The sequence below is a fragment of the Prionailurus bengalensis genome, chromosome C1 (genome assembly GCF_016509475.1).
Source record: "Prionailurus bengalensis isolate Pbe53 chromosome C1, Fcat_Pben_1.1_paternal_pri, whole genome shotgun sequence".
Lineage (NCBI taxonomy): Eukaryota > Metazoa > Chordata > Mammalia > Carnivora > Felidae > Prionailurus > Prionailurus bengalensis.
In genome coordinates, this window is record NC_057345.1 from 207107186 (window position 1) to 207124894 (window position 17709).

General features: G+C 51.5%; 1 protein-coding gene across 2 annotated transcripts in view; it reads right to left on the reverse strand.

Moving 5' to 3' along the window:
* Positions 1 to 13000, reverse strand: part of PAX3 (paired box 3) — a 98812-nt gene extending 85812 nt beyond the window's left edge. Inside the window, exons 1-4 of one of the 2 annotated variants that reach the window (XM_043577963.1) lie at positions 12470 to 13000; positions 10906 to 11141; positions 9447 to 9576; positions 8190 to 8324 (exon numbers count right to left, since the gene is read on the reverse strand). In XM_043577963.1, the coding sequence (XP_043433898.1) occupies positions 8190 to 8324; positions 9447 to 9576; positions 10906 to 11141; positions 12470 to 12554 (586 nt within the window). In that variant the 5' untranslated portion in view covers positions 12555 to 13000. The remainder of the gene's footprint in view (positions 1 to 8189; positions 8325 to 9446; positions 9577 to 10905; positions 11142 to 12469) is intronic. The other variant, XM_043577964.1, reaches the window with a different exon arrangement.
* Positions 13001 to 17709: the final 4709 nt, after the last annotated feature.

A 17709-nucleotide genomic window follows, 5' to 3' on the forward strand; every position in this document is an offset into this window, starting at 1 on the left:
ACATTAAAAACCAAACCAATCCCATTGGTTTAATTGCACAGCAATTAACTTTCTTTTCTTAACTATTCTACCCTAACTTACTTATTATTTCCATCTAATGACATAAAGGCAAGGACAGTTAATTCTGCGGCAGTTTCCAGAAATATGCCTACCAGCCGATCATAAAAATTCTGAAAATTTACATTTAAGCCTCCGTAAAACTATACTATTTGAATTCTCAATATGACCCTGGACATTTGTTAATGCTGAAAATCAGTGGTATTTCCTCTCCCTCAGCCAAGAAGAGTCTCTCCTACCCTCGTCACAAAGCGTTTTGAACAGCTATTTTTAAACGGAATCCATTGATTACCCCCTAGAACTGAGATTTTATGTTAATATACTGTTGTAGATGCATTGAATCTTGCCAAAGAAAAGTACATATAGTCACAAAATCCCAAAATATAGTTGAAGGAGACAAACATACAGCTAGCTTCTTGTTGCCTGTCATGTCTTCTAATTTGTTTTACTGAGGGAGATTGATTCCTCAATCACTGCAGTAAAGGAGGACATAAAAACTCAGACTACTTTGATCAAGTTGCTTCACCCCAACGAGAAGAGTTTCTTTGTTGTTGTTTACTTAAAATCCTGCAACAAAAATCAAAATGCGACAAACTTTGCTACATGCAATGTGCAGGATAAAACCCTTTCTCAAGATTGCCCTTCTTAGGAGAAATGTGCATTGAATCAAACTCTAAATTTTGCATCACCCTTTATTATGAGGCACTTTCTTCTACCTTAAAGAGAAGTGGTCACTTCCATAGCAGAAGTCTGTTAGTCTTAGTTTTTATCAGGAAGGAAGGAAAACCAACATTGAAGGTACAAATTCATAAAACCTTTCCTCAAGTGTCCTCAGCAACTGCTTTGCATGGTTTTCATATCTGCTTCTGACAATGATGACGTTTCTAACTCCTCTCCCCTGAACACACGTTTTATAATGTTAATGGGCATTTTGATAACTGTGTGTGCTCCAGTAACAAACTGGAAATTATATGTTTGGGGAGCATAATCCTAATACAGATAATTTGAGAGAAAGATTTCTTAGAAGACAGAGGTCTTGATTCCAGCAAAAGTTCCATGCTTTTGAGGCTCAGTGTTTGGCCCGACACCACAAGGCAGAGCTGAAAGGTGCACTGTGACCCTCTCCACCAGAGACTGGCAGGTACAGGGCAAGAAAATCTTTCCCAATAGAGCAGAAGATGGTCTTCTGTTCCTGATTTGCTGTGCATCTTCCAAGAGAAAGACAACTTCTGAAATTCCCTTCCACTTTCTCTGATCATAGTTCCTCGGTGAAAGGCAGCCCATCCTTTTTTTTTTTTTTTTTTTTTTTACAATAATATCAAATCGTATTCCCCCCCCCCCCCCAACTTGATTGAGATATAATTGACATAAGCCAATTCTCATATCAGGAATTCTGCCTTGGTACTGAGATCAGACCCAGTTTGAAGCTCGATTCTGCTGCCCCCCGCCTTCACAGTATAGGAATACATAGCCTGATACCCAAGGGGGAACAGTCACTTAAGCTCCATATGTATATTTCATATACATGCACATATGACGTATGCAACAAAGAACGCCCTAATGCTGCATCTGGACCCAGGACAGGGTAACCATAACAGATCTGAGCTGACTCACACTTCCAGCTTAATCTATTTCAGGCAGCTGCTCTACACTGAATGATTGGGACTATATCAAAGAACATTTGAGCACAGGTAGGTTATTAATTAATTGGGAGATGATAATAGAATAGAAAACATCCACTAGTAATTCTGTACGTCAAGACTCATCTTGTTCAAGAGTGAGTAAGAAAGAATAAAAACAAAATAAAATAAAATAAAGCCCTATGCACAATTATTTAGGACTTCAATGAACACAATCAGAGAAGAAGATTCAGAAAGACAGATCCATGATGCATATTTGAATAGCCAAAGCCTGAATCTGGCATAAATTTCACAGCCTCAGAGTGATTTGTTGGAATTTGCAAATTAAGCACAGAGATGGTATTTCTAAAAAAGGTCTTGCAGGAATTTTAACTCATAATAAAAGAAAAATTTATCTAGATATGTTGAATTCTTAAACTTAAAAAAAAAAAAGTCTAATAGGTCATCTAAACATCAACAGCCAAAAAGTCATAAAATCATTCAGGGAAATTTTTTTCCTAGCATTAAACAGAAGGGCTGAAAAAGAATTGGGAGGTTGTGCTATTATCTCAAATTCTGATGACTCTAGAAAGTGTAATCCATTGGACAAATAAGTCTTTACTTTGCGCAACTGGATATAGTTTACTGCCAGCATAATTCATAGTGAGCAACTTATAAATAAACTCCAACGATGCACAAACTATACACAAATACATATCGACTCCTACATTATAGAGGGTTAAAAATATGCATGAGACTCATGTAAACAAAAAATATAGAAGCACATGTAGAGAAACATACTTAGTGTAACTCCCAGTTTCCTGGGTATTTAACTAGTCCCCACCTAGTTTTACATAAAAATCTGACCGCTTTCCTTTCCATCCTTCCAGCTTTGAGGGCAACTTCGGCGAAAGCAAGTTCCACATTTAGAAATTCAGGGATGAGAGAACGGTAGGTGCCATGCCTCCGGCCACCCTCCAAAAATGAGAATCTATTTGATGATAAATTCACCATCTTAGCCTAAGCTCTAAACAAGAAATCACCATAGGATAATTAAAAACACCCCATGAATCTCTTCTCTACAAACCTACGACGTGTAACTGGTTTGGGTTCCTATTTCTTAAAGAGAATTTGGCCAATCCTCCTTAGAGATTTCAGAGGAAAAGGAGGATTTTCCAAGACAGATAAGTTGAAATGATCCCGCTTTGATCTCTGTGGTTAAGAATCCCTCACAATAGAAGATGGCCACTGAGGGGCCGCGATCCCGGCCTTTTAATGCGTAACAATGCTATCAACAAACAGCTACTTAATCAATATTTGGCCAGAGCTGCTGAAAACTTCCTTTTCAGATTTTAATTCCTAGTTGTAAAACAACCCCAGAGCAGCCAGTGAGATAAGGCATTAAACTGACTGCTTAATTGCCTGTTAGTGTCTTGTTAGTTATATATGTACATTCTTAATGGTTCTTTAATCTTTATTTACCCACATAAATAAGTTACCTGTCTAGAACCCCACCGAACTGAACCTTCTCTGTCCTCAGTCCTGAACAAACTTTGTCTCACTCTTTGTTTAGGGCTGATGTTGCGACTTTCAACTTTCATTGGCTATTTACTTATGTGCAGCTTAAACATTTAACCTTATGGTTAGGAGGGATTTTTTTTTTTTGTCTTGAAAACATATTTATTCATGGAAATTGAGTTCAGTGGCAACGCTCCTATTCACCTGATTGATTTCCACATATCCCACTCTCCTGAACCGCGGGGCACTTGCTGGTTCCGCCTCACCGCCCCGGTGGGTTTTATTGCGAAGCCCTGGGGACTCTTAAATGACCCTTCAGTAATTATTACGCACTTGAAGCCCCTAGTCCCCGTTCCGGTGCTATCAACAATCAAATCAAGCCCCAAAATAAACATACGATTTCAAGCATTAATTAGAAAATCTGCATGTTTTCAATAAGGCCAGAAAGTAAGCATACAGCAGCCAAATAAACAAACAAGCAAAAAAGAAAAACCTGCAAAGATCTGAACTCTGGTGGTTTTCTTTTTCTTTCCTCTTTTGTTTTCTTTCTCTCTCTCTCTCTCTCTCTCTCTCTCTCTCTCTCTCATCATTCCAACAGGAAAATCGCTACCATTACGTCCCTGAAAAGGACCCAGCCTGGTGTTTTAATTTAATTCAAGTGCTGATATTTCCAATACACTTTTACATGGGTGCTATTTCCTTGTTGCGTATTTTAAGGACTTCAGAAAACATAAACTTCACTCAAAAGACTAGAAGGCGACATTGGGGTCAAATTGAGGATTCTGACAAACGGACTTGGAGAGTGGCCTGTCCACTTTAATAAAGGTTCCGATGCCACAAACCTAAGATCTTATACCCCGGGATTTCAGTCTGTGGGAAAGTTCCTCCCCCCCTCCCCCGCTTTGCCTCGCGCCAAAACGTCCTTCCCTTGCTAAGTCGGGGGGAAGAAATGGCCTTCGTTCCTCTCGACTTCAGTAGCGCCCCCGTCAATGATAAAGTGTTCTTTTCATGATTCCTTTGGAAACGAAATATTTCAAGGGCCTTTAAAACTTCTGTGCGTTTTTACTTGCTTTATCTTCTGCCCCGCGAAAAACTGACAGCATCCTAGTTATTTCAGAAAAGCTCACAAGGTTTCAAACAAAAAGGGACACGAGCAAAACTTTGGTCACTTTTACTTTCTCAAACAAACAAACAAACAAACAAAAAAACCACACAGACCTGCTTTTCATAAATGTCAAATAGGAAGGGAGAGATATGAATGGAGTGTAAGCCCCAACCGACCTATGCTTGCGGTCTCTGAGCTCAATCTTTGAAACTGTTGCAAACCTCCCACGCTCACTAGTGATTTTTAAAGCGGGAAAGGAAAGTCCTAGGAAAGTGTATCTCCAGCCTCAATCAAAACATCAATTGGGCAATCTGGCCTCTCTCTCCCCCCCGCACTCCCGAACTGCCACATCAAAGCCTCTGCAACAAGTCGGTAATTGTAATGTTGCATCTAAATATTTAAGCGAGAGTCTTGCCGTCGCGTGTCCATTTACAGTCCTCATCTGTCCTCTAATTCCATTACGGCACAAAGCAAAAATGTTTCCCAAAACTCACAAACAGGAAAAGCGTCACCCTGCTGGAGGAGGAGGAGGGGGGAGGGAGGGAGGGAGGGAAGGAGGAGGAGGAGGAGGAGGAGGAGGAGGAGGAGGAGATGATGAAGGAGCACTTTCTATTGATTAGTCACTGCTTTTGTGTTAAGGGCTTTCTTTAAAATAAGAAAAAAATGGGGGGAGGCTGCAGAAATTTCACTAATGTGAGCCTCAGGCAAGAGAGGGGGGAAAAAAGGAGAAGAAGGGGGGGAGGCGGGCTGTGTCTAGATGAAAGTGAGAAGGACATAAAGGAGGCAATTGAGTCGGCTGCAGCCCGGCGAGCTAAGCTTCGAGCCGGCCGGAGCGCCAGGGAGGGGGCGGCGCGGCGCGGCGCTTTGGCGCAGGGCGCAGGAGTGGGGGCCGACCCATTGTGACGGCGCCCGCGGGCCCGCTCCGCCGCGCTGGGGGAGGAACAGAGGCGCCCATTGAGTGGCCGCGGCGGAGGCTGTGCCCACAGCCCCCGATGCTGCGACCGGGGCTTGGCTCCTGCGACTGCGCCTGTTCCGATCACGGTGCTGGCCGGAGGGCCGGGACCAAGCGGGGTGGGGGTGGGGGTGGGGTGGGGATGGGGGGCGGTCTGCTGTCCCCCGGCCTCCCGGCTTTCTCCTTTCACCCGGGCAAAGGAGCTGGAAGGACGGACGGAGGAGGGCTGCACAGCGTCTAGTGCGCTCCAGGGCGCAAGGGCCTGAGCGCGCCGAGTCAGCACGCCGCGCTGCCCTTGGATTGGGCAAGGGACGAGGGAAAGTTGAGAAGGTAAAGGGGGTCCCCTAGAAGAAAGGCCAAACGCTGGAGGAAAACGAAGGCGGTTCTGACCTCTTTCAGGGTGCCTCTCTTCCTGTGCCCTCGAGTCTGACAAGCGGAAAGACGTCTCCTGGAAAGCCAGTCTCAGCTTCCGTCGCCCCCCTTCCCGGCCCCGCAAGGAAGCTAGAACCTCCAGAGAGAGCGCGTCCCCTGCTCAGAGCACCCAAAGGTCCTTTCTAGGCCAGCCTCCTCCCCCTCCCCCAGAGAACTCAGACCCCTTTATCAACATTCATCCCGTTTTACAAGCGGGGGCAGTCGATAACTTTTGGTGCCCAAAGAACAGAGGTAATTTTTTTAGGTTCCTAGATTTCCCCTTAAACTATACTTCGCTCCTACACTTGTCCTTTCTCTGGGCCCCATATGCCCTCCAGGGTTTATCTGGAAAGGGAGCTAGAGCCGCTAAAGAAACGGTCGCTGTATCCTCTCTGACAACCCCAAATTAAATTAGGCTTCAGCCTCCGCAGAGTGTGTGTGTTTTCAACGGCACAGCCCCCGCTGGGGAGAATACTCTGATTTTAAAAATGGTAGCAATTGCCCTTGAATGGCAGCCGGCCCAGCTAGACGGCCCAAAAGACTAGAAACATTTTGTAGGTGAAATAGCCACTTTTTCCACGCTGGAGAGTCCATAAAACTTCCTGGCGCAGCAGCTATTGGAGCTCATTGAATAATTCATCCCTCATTGCAAGCCCATAATGTCTATTCTCAGCCCTTTGTGGGGCTGTTTTCTCTTCTTTTCTCCTTGAATTATAAAAAGGTTGCCTTCCTTTGTTCACATCAAGCTGCTGCGAGCTGGAGCTTTGTCTGGGCCGCGCTAAAGTGTGAGTTTCAATGGACTCTCCAGGCTTTGTCTCCCAAGTTCATCTCCAAGTGTAGATTGTGTAGAGAAGGCCTTCTTTGTAAAAGCTGGAAAAGTTGTACAAATGTTTGACCAGCTCATTTGGGGCGTTTTGTCTCCTGGGCCTCGGTTGCCTGTGCTGTGAGGGAGCGGCCGCTCGGCCGCGGGGCCTCCAGCAACAAGTAGCAAAGCCGTGCCCCCCCCCCCCCTTCCTGAGCCTCTCTGATAGCTCTGGGCTTCTTGCCCCTGTGCCCGCAGGGGCCCGTTGGGTTTGGGATTAGCTGGTTCCTCTCCTTCCTCCCTCACCAGTACCTCTCTGCTCCATCTAGGTCTGGAATAAAAGCTGGGGTGTCTCCTCAGAGACTACAGCAGAAAATCACCCCTCCCAGAGGAGAGGCTTAGACTAAGACCTTGTGAGTCCCCTGCTTTAAAGGGAGGGAAACAGCATGTGTATCTCCCTGCCCTGGTTGGGGGTGTCTTTTCTTGGTTGTCCGTGTGTACCGGAGCATCTAGGCTTCTGCGTATCCCTGAAATCTGCTGTTTGGGTTTGTAACACCTAAATCTGAGTGTCCCTTCAAGGTTGTGTACAGAGCTTGCCTCGGTTCGCAAAGCTGCTGCCATCCGCCAGGTTGGGCAATGAAGGCAAAAGCAGTAACCAGCTTTCTACCCGCAGTCCTGACTCTGGAAGCCACAGTCCTGACTCTGGAAGTCACAGTGGGTGTTCAAGCCCATCTGGAGAGCCGCCTGCCCTTCTAAGGCAAGTCAAAACTCATCTCTACCCACCAAAGTCCAGGCCCAGAAGCAGGAACTCTAGGCATGGCTGGGACTCCAGGTGCCTCCCGACCGTCCATGCCTTTGAAGAGGTGCAACCATCCCCAAGGCCAAAACTGCTCACGGGAAAACAACTTCTACCTCCCCTGGGGGGCTGCCTTTCCTTGGGCGGGGGCGGGACACCTTTAGACTCTACCGACCAAGTGCTGCAGGTATACGAGAACGAAGCCGCACTTATGGCTCCAAAGGAGAGGCTTTCTCTTGATGATGCCAGGTCACAGCCAACAGGGAGCAGGTGGCCTGTACCTTCCCGTGGAGACAGGGTGCCAAAAAGGCGGGCCCAAGAGCCCACATCTTAGGCTGGTTTTACTTCCTAGACACACACAGAAATCCAACCCTATCGCATTTGAAAAACAATTTAAAGCACAAAACAGCCAACTTACATGTATGTATGTATGTATAAGGCAACCGATGGCGCAGAATTTGGGGGCCCCCCGCTGCGCCACAGAGTTTTGAATCCTTCTCTCCCCGCCCTTCCTCTGATAATGGGAAACTCTGGAAATCTGGGCCTTTCCTGGGGGCGCAAAAGTTCCTTCAGCCTCCGGGGACTCACAGACTGTCCCCAGCCCCTCAACCCCCCACGCCTGAGGGCAAGTGGGAAGCCCTTCACCAAACCGCAGCTCGCGGTTCCAGACGCCCAGGGGCTGAGGCTGGTACAGAAGAAAGGCTTACAAAGTAGAAAAAAAAAAAAAAAAAAAAAACAGAGATTTTTGTTTTAATTTCAAGTGCGTCTCTGGTCTTTCACGTGAATGCTCCGTACGCGGGTGCAGTGGGTACCAAGGGAGAGACCTTGACACGAGCGGGAGCTGGCCGGCGCTCCGGGCGCCGACGTCAGAGCGCGGACGTGGCCGAGGCGCGGGCCTCCGCGCGCCGCCCGAGCGCGCCGCCGCTTACCTCGCTCGCTCAGGATGCCGTCGATGCTGTGTTTCGCCTTCTTCTCGCTCTCCTCTGTCTCCTTCCTCTCCAGGTCAGCCTCCTCCTCTTCGCCTTTCCCGAATTTACTCCTCAGGATGCGGCTGATGGAACTCACTGGAGGCGGGGGGGAGGGAGGGAGCGCGGACGACTGAGCCGTGCCAGGCCGGGCCATAGGAGCCCCGAACCCCCGACCCGAGCCGTAGAGAGGCTGCCTTGCACAACTCGCCTGTTTCCTCGCCTGGGTCACCCGCCCACTCCAATCCCCCCACCACACAGTCTGCACCTATCTACGCGGAGCTACTGGGAGCCCGAAGCCTGGGAAGCCCGCACCTCCCAAGTTAGGGCCGGGAACGGCCGTCTGTGGCCCTCTTGGCAGAAAGCATTCCCCTTTTTGACCCTGTAGACGGGGCTCTGGATCTCCAACCCAAGAGAATTCTCCGGCCAGCCCACCACCCCTACCACCACCTGGGTATTGGACCCCCTCGGTTCGCGTTAAGGGAGGAAGAACCACAGCGGACCCGTCCCCTGCAATTCAACGCTTTTTTGAGGCTATAAAGGGTTTAAATTTCAACTGCAGAATCGTTTCCTATTGTAAAAAATCAAAAGAAAATGCACTCTCCCCCATTTATTTTTTCCAGATTCCAGTCTGGTAAACAAATCCATACTCTGAAATATCTCGTTCTCGCAGGGGTGGTGGTGGGGGGGAGGGAGTTTCCTTTTAATTAAAAACAAACTCCCGCGCGCCCTTGCGCTCGCCCTGCGTTCGCCCCTCTCTCCGCCTTCCCCCGGCTGCCGGGGGCGCCGGATGGTCCCTGGGACTCTCGGGAAAAAGCCCGGCCGTTGCCGAAGCCTCCCCTCCATTGCGCACTAGGCAGAGCCTGGGCTGGCGCGGCCCCATCTCCCTTCGGTTGGGGTTACCAAAACATTTGTTTCTCTTTAAAAGGGAACATCAATATTAATAAACAGTTGGCCTCCGCCTCGCGTTTCCTGCTTTCGTCCTCGACAGAAATCCTCTTTGGGGAGCCGTTGGCGGTCTCTCAACCCCAGGACCAGCAGCTGTGCCCTCCCTGGGTAAAACACCCAGAGCGCGTCTGGCTCGTGAATGTTTCAGGGCCCTGGGAGGGGCTGCCTCCCGATCGCCCGGATCGATCTCTGGGGTGATTGTGGCTTGGATGACCCGCCCGGGGAATAGCGACTGACGGCGGCGCCTGGGGAAGATGTTAATGGGCCTCGTACCTGAGGGCACAGTGTTTCGATCACAGACAGCGTCCTTGAGTAATTTGTCTCGAATTTCCCAGCTGAACATGCCCGGGTTCTCTCTTTTGTATTCCTCAATTTTCTTCTCCACGTCAGGCGTTGTCACCTGCTTTAAGAGAACAGGCAGGCAGGCGTTGGTACCCAGGACTCTGGGCCAAATGTGGTGGCCCCATCGCCTCCAGGCCCGGTGGGATGCTCCTTCCTGAATCCCCTGGGAAGGTCCCCCTTGTTAGCCAAAGGACCCCATTCTCTGGAGCAATTTACTTTTAGGAAGGGGTAGAAATGAGATCACCTCACCCCTGTCGACCCTGTTCCTCCCTAGGTAAGCTTGGGCACTTAGGATAAATTAAGAAGACTTATAACATCTTGGGGGAGAGGGGTTTACTTTCTGATCCCTGAAAATAAAGTCAACTCCTTACACAGAAACATGAAAACGAAACTAAAAAGGGGAATGTCTGAAGGAGAAGCAGAAAAATCAAGTTACAGCTACAACTCGCACCTCTCCAAAAATAAGCACAAGATTTTAGCTACCCTCAAGAGCAGAATGCAATGTAAAAGGTGATTATATGGGTTTTAAAAAATCAGAGTGGATAAACAAATATGGATAATTCGAAACACTGGGTCTTTTTTTTTTTCTCTCTCTCAATAAAAGTTGTTTCTAGAGATTCTCGGAGAGGTTGGAAAGGGAGCTAGGAGTGGGAGGAAGGAGGGTGTTTGGAAGTCTTCGGTTTGCCAGAATCCTCCTTTCGATTTTGCCCCATGGCAACTAGAAAATTATATTGGATTTTCCCCACATCCAGAAGAAAAGGCAGACCCACTGCAATCCCCTCCCACTGAGTCTTAGCCAGTGTGACTCCTTCATTTTTTAAAAAGGAACCAAAATAATTTGAGGATAGTACCAAACTGCTTTTTAAATGCCAAGTAATCTGCCCATTACAAAGGAAACAAATCACCCTAGCTTTTGACTCCCTGAAGACAATTTGGACTGGAGGAGATTGGGGACAGAAGGTGGGAGAGAAACCATTTAGAAAACCAAAAGTGGCTCTTTAGATCTGGCAAAAGCGGTGCAGTGGGTCGGAGCTGGGAAGATTCTTGGGAAACCAGCAACAGGTGGGCACGCACAGTTGCATGCTTTATGTGTTTGCCTATTAAAATAATTTGATGGGTATTCTAGGGTTCCGGGACATTCTTAAAAATGCTGTATCTCCTTTGCAAAAAGGCTGGAGTTTTCCCTTAGCGTTTATCAAGGAGCAGCACCCAGGCAGCAACCTTGTTCTCCCCCCCCCAACCCCCCCCCCCCCCACACACACCTCTTTCTAGTCTTGAAAAATAACTCCTTGGAAAGCCCCAGATGAGCGTCCTTGCCCCCTGCCCCGATCCTCCCTAACCGGGGAGACCACAGGCCTGGAGGCCTCCGGGGCCAGGCCCCAGCACTCACCTTGGGTTTGCTGCCACCAATGGCACCGGGACGGATGGAGCCGGTCTCCTGGTACCTGCACAGGATCTTAGAGACGCAGCCGTGGGACACGCGCAACTGGCGGGAGATGACGCAGGGCCGGATTCCGTGGTGGGCCATCTCCACGATCTTGTGGCGAATGTGGTTGGGTAGTGGCCTGCCGTTGATAAATACACCACCGAGCTGGTTGACGCGGCCCTGGCCGAGGGGAGTGGACACTGGGAGCGGAAGGCGAGAAGAGAGGCAAAGGAAAAGTCACTTCTGGAGAACAGAGAGCAGCCGGGAAGATGAGCCCACCTAATTCCTGACGCTTGGGGACCATCCGCGTGTTACAGCCACAGCTGAAAATGCAAGACAGCCGGCTCCCAGCCCCAGCCCCTCTTCCAATCACATCTGTTCAAAGTATTAAGCAATTCGGGGGCACATAATCTTGTGTGAAGGGGGAGTAACGACAGCAAACTAACTTGCCCCAGAGAAACCGTCTTCCTTTTGGGCCCGGAGAAAGTGGCATCTTTGGCAGGGGGTGGGGGTTGGAAGGGAAGACCCTCGGGCCAGTATCTTGAAGCTTGCTCGAGAAACAGCCTCCAGGCAGAGAGAAGGTTACCCAGACGCTGGCCTCCTGAACTCCACTCCTCGGAAACCCCGTTCAATTGGAACCGCTCCTTTTCTAAGGGACTCAGAGGAGCTGACAGCCCTTGGGGTTTCTGGCTGAGAGTGCAGCAGCCAAAGGTCAAAGAGGGTCCCCAAAGGAGGCCTCAGGTGGTAGCGAGTCACCTGTTACACCTGGGGACCCAGACGACAGCAGGGTCTGCAGGCAGCCCCCTTCACCTCCATCCATGCTCTAGGTATGACATTCTACTCCAGACCCAGCCTGAAGGGGGGACGCCTCTGGATCAGCTTCCCGCTCTTGCTGCCCCAACCTCTTCGACTATCCAAAGTCTTCCTGACTTGGGATTCCCTTCTGGATGACTGCAAGGCAGTTCCCCCAAAAGGGTTTGTGGAAACTTCGAGATGCCACTTGAGATGAATGGAACTCTAATTAATTAATCGGTTAATACTAAAAATTCCAAGCACGAAGCCACCGGGCTCCTGCCACTGCACTTTGCGGCCGGCGAGAAAATTCTTTCGGAACTAACAAGAGCTTAGCAAATGTCCGCGCAGCCGCGACAATTTTGGAAGGCCCTGGGGTGGGCAAAGTGCGGAGATGGTGCTTTCTGGCGCTCAGAAGCCGGTCCATCCCTTCCCCGCCGCCGCCGCCGCCGCCGCACTTGCAAAACAGCAGAGGAAAGTGGACCGGCCCGGAGCAGGCCCGGCCGCCGAGCTTCGCGAGGGTTTGCAGAAAGAACTGCGCTCTGTTTGCAAGGAGAAAATCGAGCGGAGATCTCTCCCCGACTTGTTAGCTGGGGGGGGGGGGGGGGGGGGGGGAGGTCGGGGCACCCAGGGAATGGGGCTCCCAGGGCACGCCGAGAAAGCCTGTGGCGACGCTGGAGCAGCCCGGCTCGGGCCCTGGGCTCCGCGCGGCGCTGAGGCGCCCCCCCACCCTTACCTTCCAGAGGGAAGCCGCTGCGCGGGTAGTTCTGCCCCGGGCCCGGCCGCATCATCCTGGGCACGGCTCCGGCCAGCGTGGTCATCCTGGGGGCAGCTTCGCTGGGAAATTATATCCAGGTGAAGGCGAAAGAGAAAGGCGAGCGCGGTGCTGGCGGCTCTCGGGAACTGCCCCCGAGCGTGGGGAGCCCCTCCCCAAAAAGGCTGGAAAGAGAGGGAGGGACGTGGGCAGGAGGGCTGCTCGCTCGTCGTCCAGAGAGCGGCTCGGGAAGGAACCGGGGAAAGGGGCGGGCAGGGAGGCCCCAGAGTCCGGGATCGCGAGCCCAGGGCGGAGAAGTTTGGTTTGAGTCTGAGCGAGGGGCCCTGCGGCGGGGGGCGCTGGGGAGGGGGCTGCGAGCGCCGCGACGAGCCAGGGAGGGGGGGGTGGGGGTGGGAGCGCGGCCGGCCTGAATCTCCTCCCGTCGTGACACCGAGTGCGGGGATCCGGGCTCGGGAGCATTTATTAGTTCTTTCACCCAAAGCTTGGTCAGGAGCCCTGAGCTGCGATTGGCCGACGGGGAGACCGTCCCGGGTGGCGGAGACACGCGCTGATTGGGCGACAGCGGCCACTTTCTCTTCCCATCCCCGGCGGTGCCAAGGCCTTGGCCGGCCCGGAGAGGGACCCACGCTGCTCCCCTTCCCCGGAAGAGAAGGGCAGAGCCGTGGAACCTGGGAGAGAAAGCCCGAGGGAGGTGGCAGCTGCGCAGAGGAGAGGAGTCCCTGTTTCTTTTTTTCACTTCACGTGTGTCCCTCTCTCCTTGACTTTCTATTGCTCTCTTTGTCTCTGTCTCCCTCTGTGTATCTCTGTGTGGCTTTCTCCGTCTCTGACTCTATTCTTCCCATTCCGTCTCCTTGTCTCTCTATGTCTCTATTTTTCTGTGACTCTTTTTTCTAATTTTTTTGTTTGTTTGTTTTACAACCACTGGAGGGGCGCAATTCCAATAAGAAGGCATTGGGACCCTCCGCCCACCCCCCCCCCTTGTTTAGCTTTCCGTCTTCTGGTCAATGCCCCTTTGGCCTAGGTTTGTTATAGGGGTCCTCCCGGTGGGGTTCCTCCCAGGAGGAGTCCAGAGTGTGCTGATAAAGTTCTTTTGTCTTCTCGGTCTGGGAGCAGGAGTGGTGAGGAGCTTCGGCAGCCATTGGGGAGGCCCTAGGACTCGCTAGTTGAAGTCTGGGGCGGGAGGGAGAAGAAAACCGCCTCTTGATTGAAAAACCCACTCTGGGAAGCCCCAGCTCTAAATCTCGAGGTATGGATCCCCAATGCGGCAGCAGAGATGTGTCTATATGTTAAAGTTTTGCCCGGCTGCTGCGTTTGTTCTCAGGAATTTATTATGGTATTCAGACTAAACTGCTGGAAAAATAAAAGGAGCGAAGTCTTGGCTAGGAGCTGAAGTGTCCCCAGCAGGATATGACGCCAGGAGTGTTGTAAAGGCTGTCTGTCCTTAGAGAAGGTACCATTGTGCATAGCCCTTTATTTATAACTTGGTAAGTGCCAGCGAACTCGCCTCCTTTACACCCCGAGTGCCAGCCCCGCGCTCTGCCTGCGCTTTATTCGCTGAAGTCTATTCAAGGACTGTCACTCTGGGGCTGCGAGGTATTCAGGGCCTTAATCAATCAAAAGGATGAGAATCGGGCAGGTTTTTCCCTTTGAAATAAAGGAAACAATGACTTCTGGGCTTCATGTTCCCCCTTTTCCTTTTACGATTTTTGAATTTTTCCTGCGCCGGAGTTCTCCACCCCTCTCTCTAGGTCCCCCATCCCCCAACTCCTTTGACAGTTTTTACGTGAAGGCGGCCCCCAACCCCACTTCCCCACCCCCTAATTAAGGCAAACTCAAAAGGGAAGATGGGGTGGGGGGGTGGGTAGCTTATAACTGCTCAACCTTCTGGGAGTTGGTTCTTTAAAAATCCACTCGCAAGTGGGAAAAGCAGGCAGTTTTCGGCTGGCTGGGCTTCAACTTTAAAAGGCTTGACTGACCTTCCGAGCTGCGGAGACAGGCCTCTGGAAACACGGAAAAAAGTCTGGACATCTCCTCACTCACCAAACGGGGGGGGGGGGGCTGACGTGCATTCATAGTACAAAGGACAGTCACCGCTTAAAATGAAGCCCTATTTAACCTGATATTACATAAAATGATTCAATTTGTCAAGGGGAAAACGTTCTCATTTCCTTTTTGGGGATCACCAAAATCCGTGTCCTTGTTTCTTCCTAAGCCACTTCTCAGGGATTGCAACCCCCGAGCTAGAAATTCTTTTTTTTTTTTTTTTTTTTTTTTTTTTAGTTTTCCGTCTTTAAAAAGTTGAGTGGAGCCGATAGGGCACTTTCTAGGGTCAGCGGTAGTTGGAAGAGGGAGGTACCCAAGGTGTATTTTAAGAGGGCAAATGCGGACTCAACTCGCCACTGAAAAGAACCCAGGAACATCCGGGACTGAGTCTCATTTGTATCTGAGCCGAGGGCCGTGTCTCCAAACCCTCGCGGCGCTGACCCGGCGCGCTCCGGCTGGATGTTCTCCTTCCCCAAAGCTTGCAGATCAGGGAAGGTGCGCGGGCTGCAGACTCGTTCTCCCGGGTTGCGCGTCCAGCAACCGTGAGCGGCAGGGCCAGGGGCATCCTGGAACGGAGGTACTGCGGGTTGAACTGGATCTGGAAGTACCCATGGAAGCCAGTCCAGTATGTGCATCCATAAACCGACCACCACTTGCTATAAAAATGTACAAATGGAGGCCACGAGGGTGTGTGTGGGCGGGGTTGGGGGGCCTCAAGCTCCAGGAACTCTACTCCCCGGCCTTCCCCTGCGGGAGAGCTCTTCTTCTGTAGCCACATTAACTCATACCCTCTCCAGCGGGTGGCGGTCAGAGGACCCGGGAGACTCAGAGGTGGGTGAGAGGGCACCCTCAGTCTCCCGGCAGCTGGGTCATTAGGGCTGCGGGGCCGCTTTGGATCCAAAGACCTCGGGAGTCCAAGTTCCTTGAACTTGGTATCCCTGATTTCCGACCAGGGAAGGCCGGGACAGCGACGTTGGCTGAAGCTCTCGGGCCCATGGCGCCCACTCGCAGCCAAACCAGACCAGGCCCGGAGCCGGAGCCTGTACATAGACGAGCGCAACAGGTCGCGGAAGGGTGGGGTGGTTCCCGGCTTTCCAGATTGGTTTCGAGAACGAACCCCGGTTCTATACTTCAGCCTCTCCTTCCCTATCTCCGAAGCTTGTGCCTCCCTTCTTTCAGAAGTCTCTCCGGAAGCAGAAGTTACCCCCGCCCCCCCCCCCCCCCCCCATTCCCCGGAGCAGGAAGGGAGTGTCCACCCAGGCCCGGTCCCCGTTCCCAAGCCTCTGAGCCAGAGTCTCCGCGCCGCCTCTGGGCGCGATACAGTCGCCAATTGACAAAGGAGTGGCCCCAAAGTGGGTCTTGGAAGGCAAGCGCCCTCGCCCTGCGGCAAACGGGGGGGGGGGGGGGGGCTGACGTGCATTCATAGTACAAAGGACAGTCACCGCTTAAAATGAAGCCCTATTTAACCTGATATTACATAAAATGATTCAATTTGTCAAGGGGAAAACGTTCTCATTTCCTTTTTGGGGATCACCAAAATCCGTGTCCTTGTTTCTTCCTAAGCCACTTCTCAGGGATTGCAACCCCTGAGGGATTGAACGCAGGTTTGGAAGGCAGCATCATTTCCCCAGGCTGACAAATTACCCAGAAAGCAGGCAGGAAAGTCTCTACGACAGTTTCAAGAACGAACGTGGTGTCCACCCGCGCTATCCGTGCACGTGCAAAATGCCACTGAAGCCTTGAGGGCAATAGGAAGATAATGGTGGGGGGGGGGGGAGAAGGATTACTCGCCGATGCCTCCTCTGCCCCGAGTTTCAGAGGAACGTCAGGTGAAATAGACAGCTGGCTGCCTGTCCAAGCCTGGGGCGAGCGTGCCGCATTCACTTGAACAAGCTTCTCCCGCTCCCGGTTTGGATGTGTGGATCAACAGTCCAGTCGCAGTCCGGTGCATCTGCTTTGGGCCGCAGGACGCCCTTCAGCGCGCAGCTCTCGCATTTGTGGACCCAGCCTTTCATGAACCCCGGACTTCTCTTGACCTCTAAGACGCGACCTCATTTCTAGCCAAAACACTGTTCTTGAGTGGCGCGGGCGGGGACGTCTGCCACGCAGCCACCCAGGCCTTTTTTGCCCCAACGGGAGGGCCGCGGGATCTGGCAGCCTGGCGTGGTAGCCCCGCGGGGCCGCGCCTGTCCGCTCGCCGGGTCCCAGCCATCACCCGGGGTTGCAGTCTGTGGTTTGAGCAAACACCACGAAGCCCTCAATTTCACAGAAAGGCTGCCCCGCGTTCACGCGAGGGAAATGCAAAGCACTGAGTCCTGGACCACGCGCGTCTTGGCCGGATGCGAGGATCCGGGGTTGGTGAATGCTTGGGTTAAACTCGCCGACCCGCGCAGCGCCAGGCGAGGCGACCATCGTTGGGCCCCCCGCAGTTGTTTGTCAAAAACTTTGGCGCCGCTCTTCTCCCCCACTGGAAAATCAGTCGGGATGAGGTCGGATTTAGGGACTGGATGGGGATCTGGGCGCCGCACTGAAATGTGATGTGCGCCAACCACAGTGATTTTGTCCCTGCGGTGCCGCTGCGGCTGGGGGAGCGGCCGGGAACGTGTGAGCGGATTCTCAATAAAGAACATATGGTTTGTGGGAAGACGAGAAGGAGAACGAGGAAAGGAAAAGGAAAGGAGGGGAAGAAGAGAGATGTAAAAGGAAAAAAAAAAGTTTAACGGCAGCGAGGGAGGGAGAGAATGAATCTCTCGGCAAATTGTCTCCTACAGACGTTTGTTTGGCTCTACAAAAATTATTTTTATGCAAATAAGGAAGACAAGTTGCCAGAGCCCAATTCTCGGGGGGGGGGGGGGGGGGGGGGGGGCGAAGCGTCTTGAAAAAAAATTAGAATATGTCCTCTCTAATCTTCAAAAATGCTCTGCCCAACTCGGTGAGAATCCACGGCTCAGGGAGGGGTGTTGATTAATTCGACAATTGCTCGGCTTGTGAGCAAGCAAGGTGTTTGCCTGGGGGTAAGGACTGAGGGGTCTTGGCAGGGCATCTTTGGATGTGCCCAGGGAAAGAGGCAGATGATCTGACGTGGGGGGGGGGCGGGAGTAGAGCTGGAGAACTTGATAGGAGGGCTGCAGGAGGCGGGAGGGTCTGTAGGGTTTCTT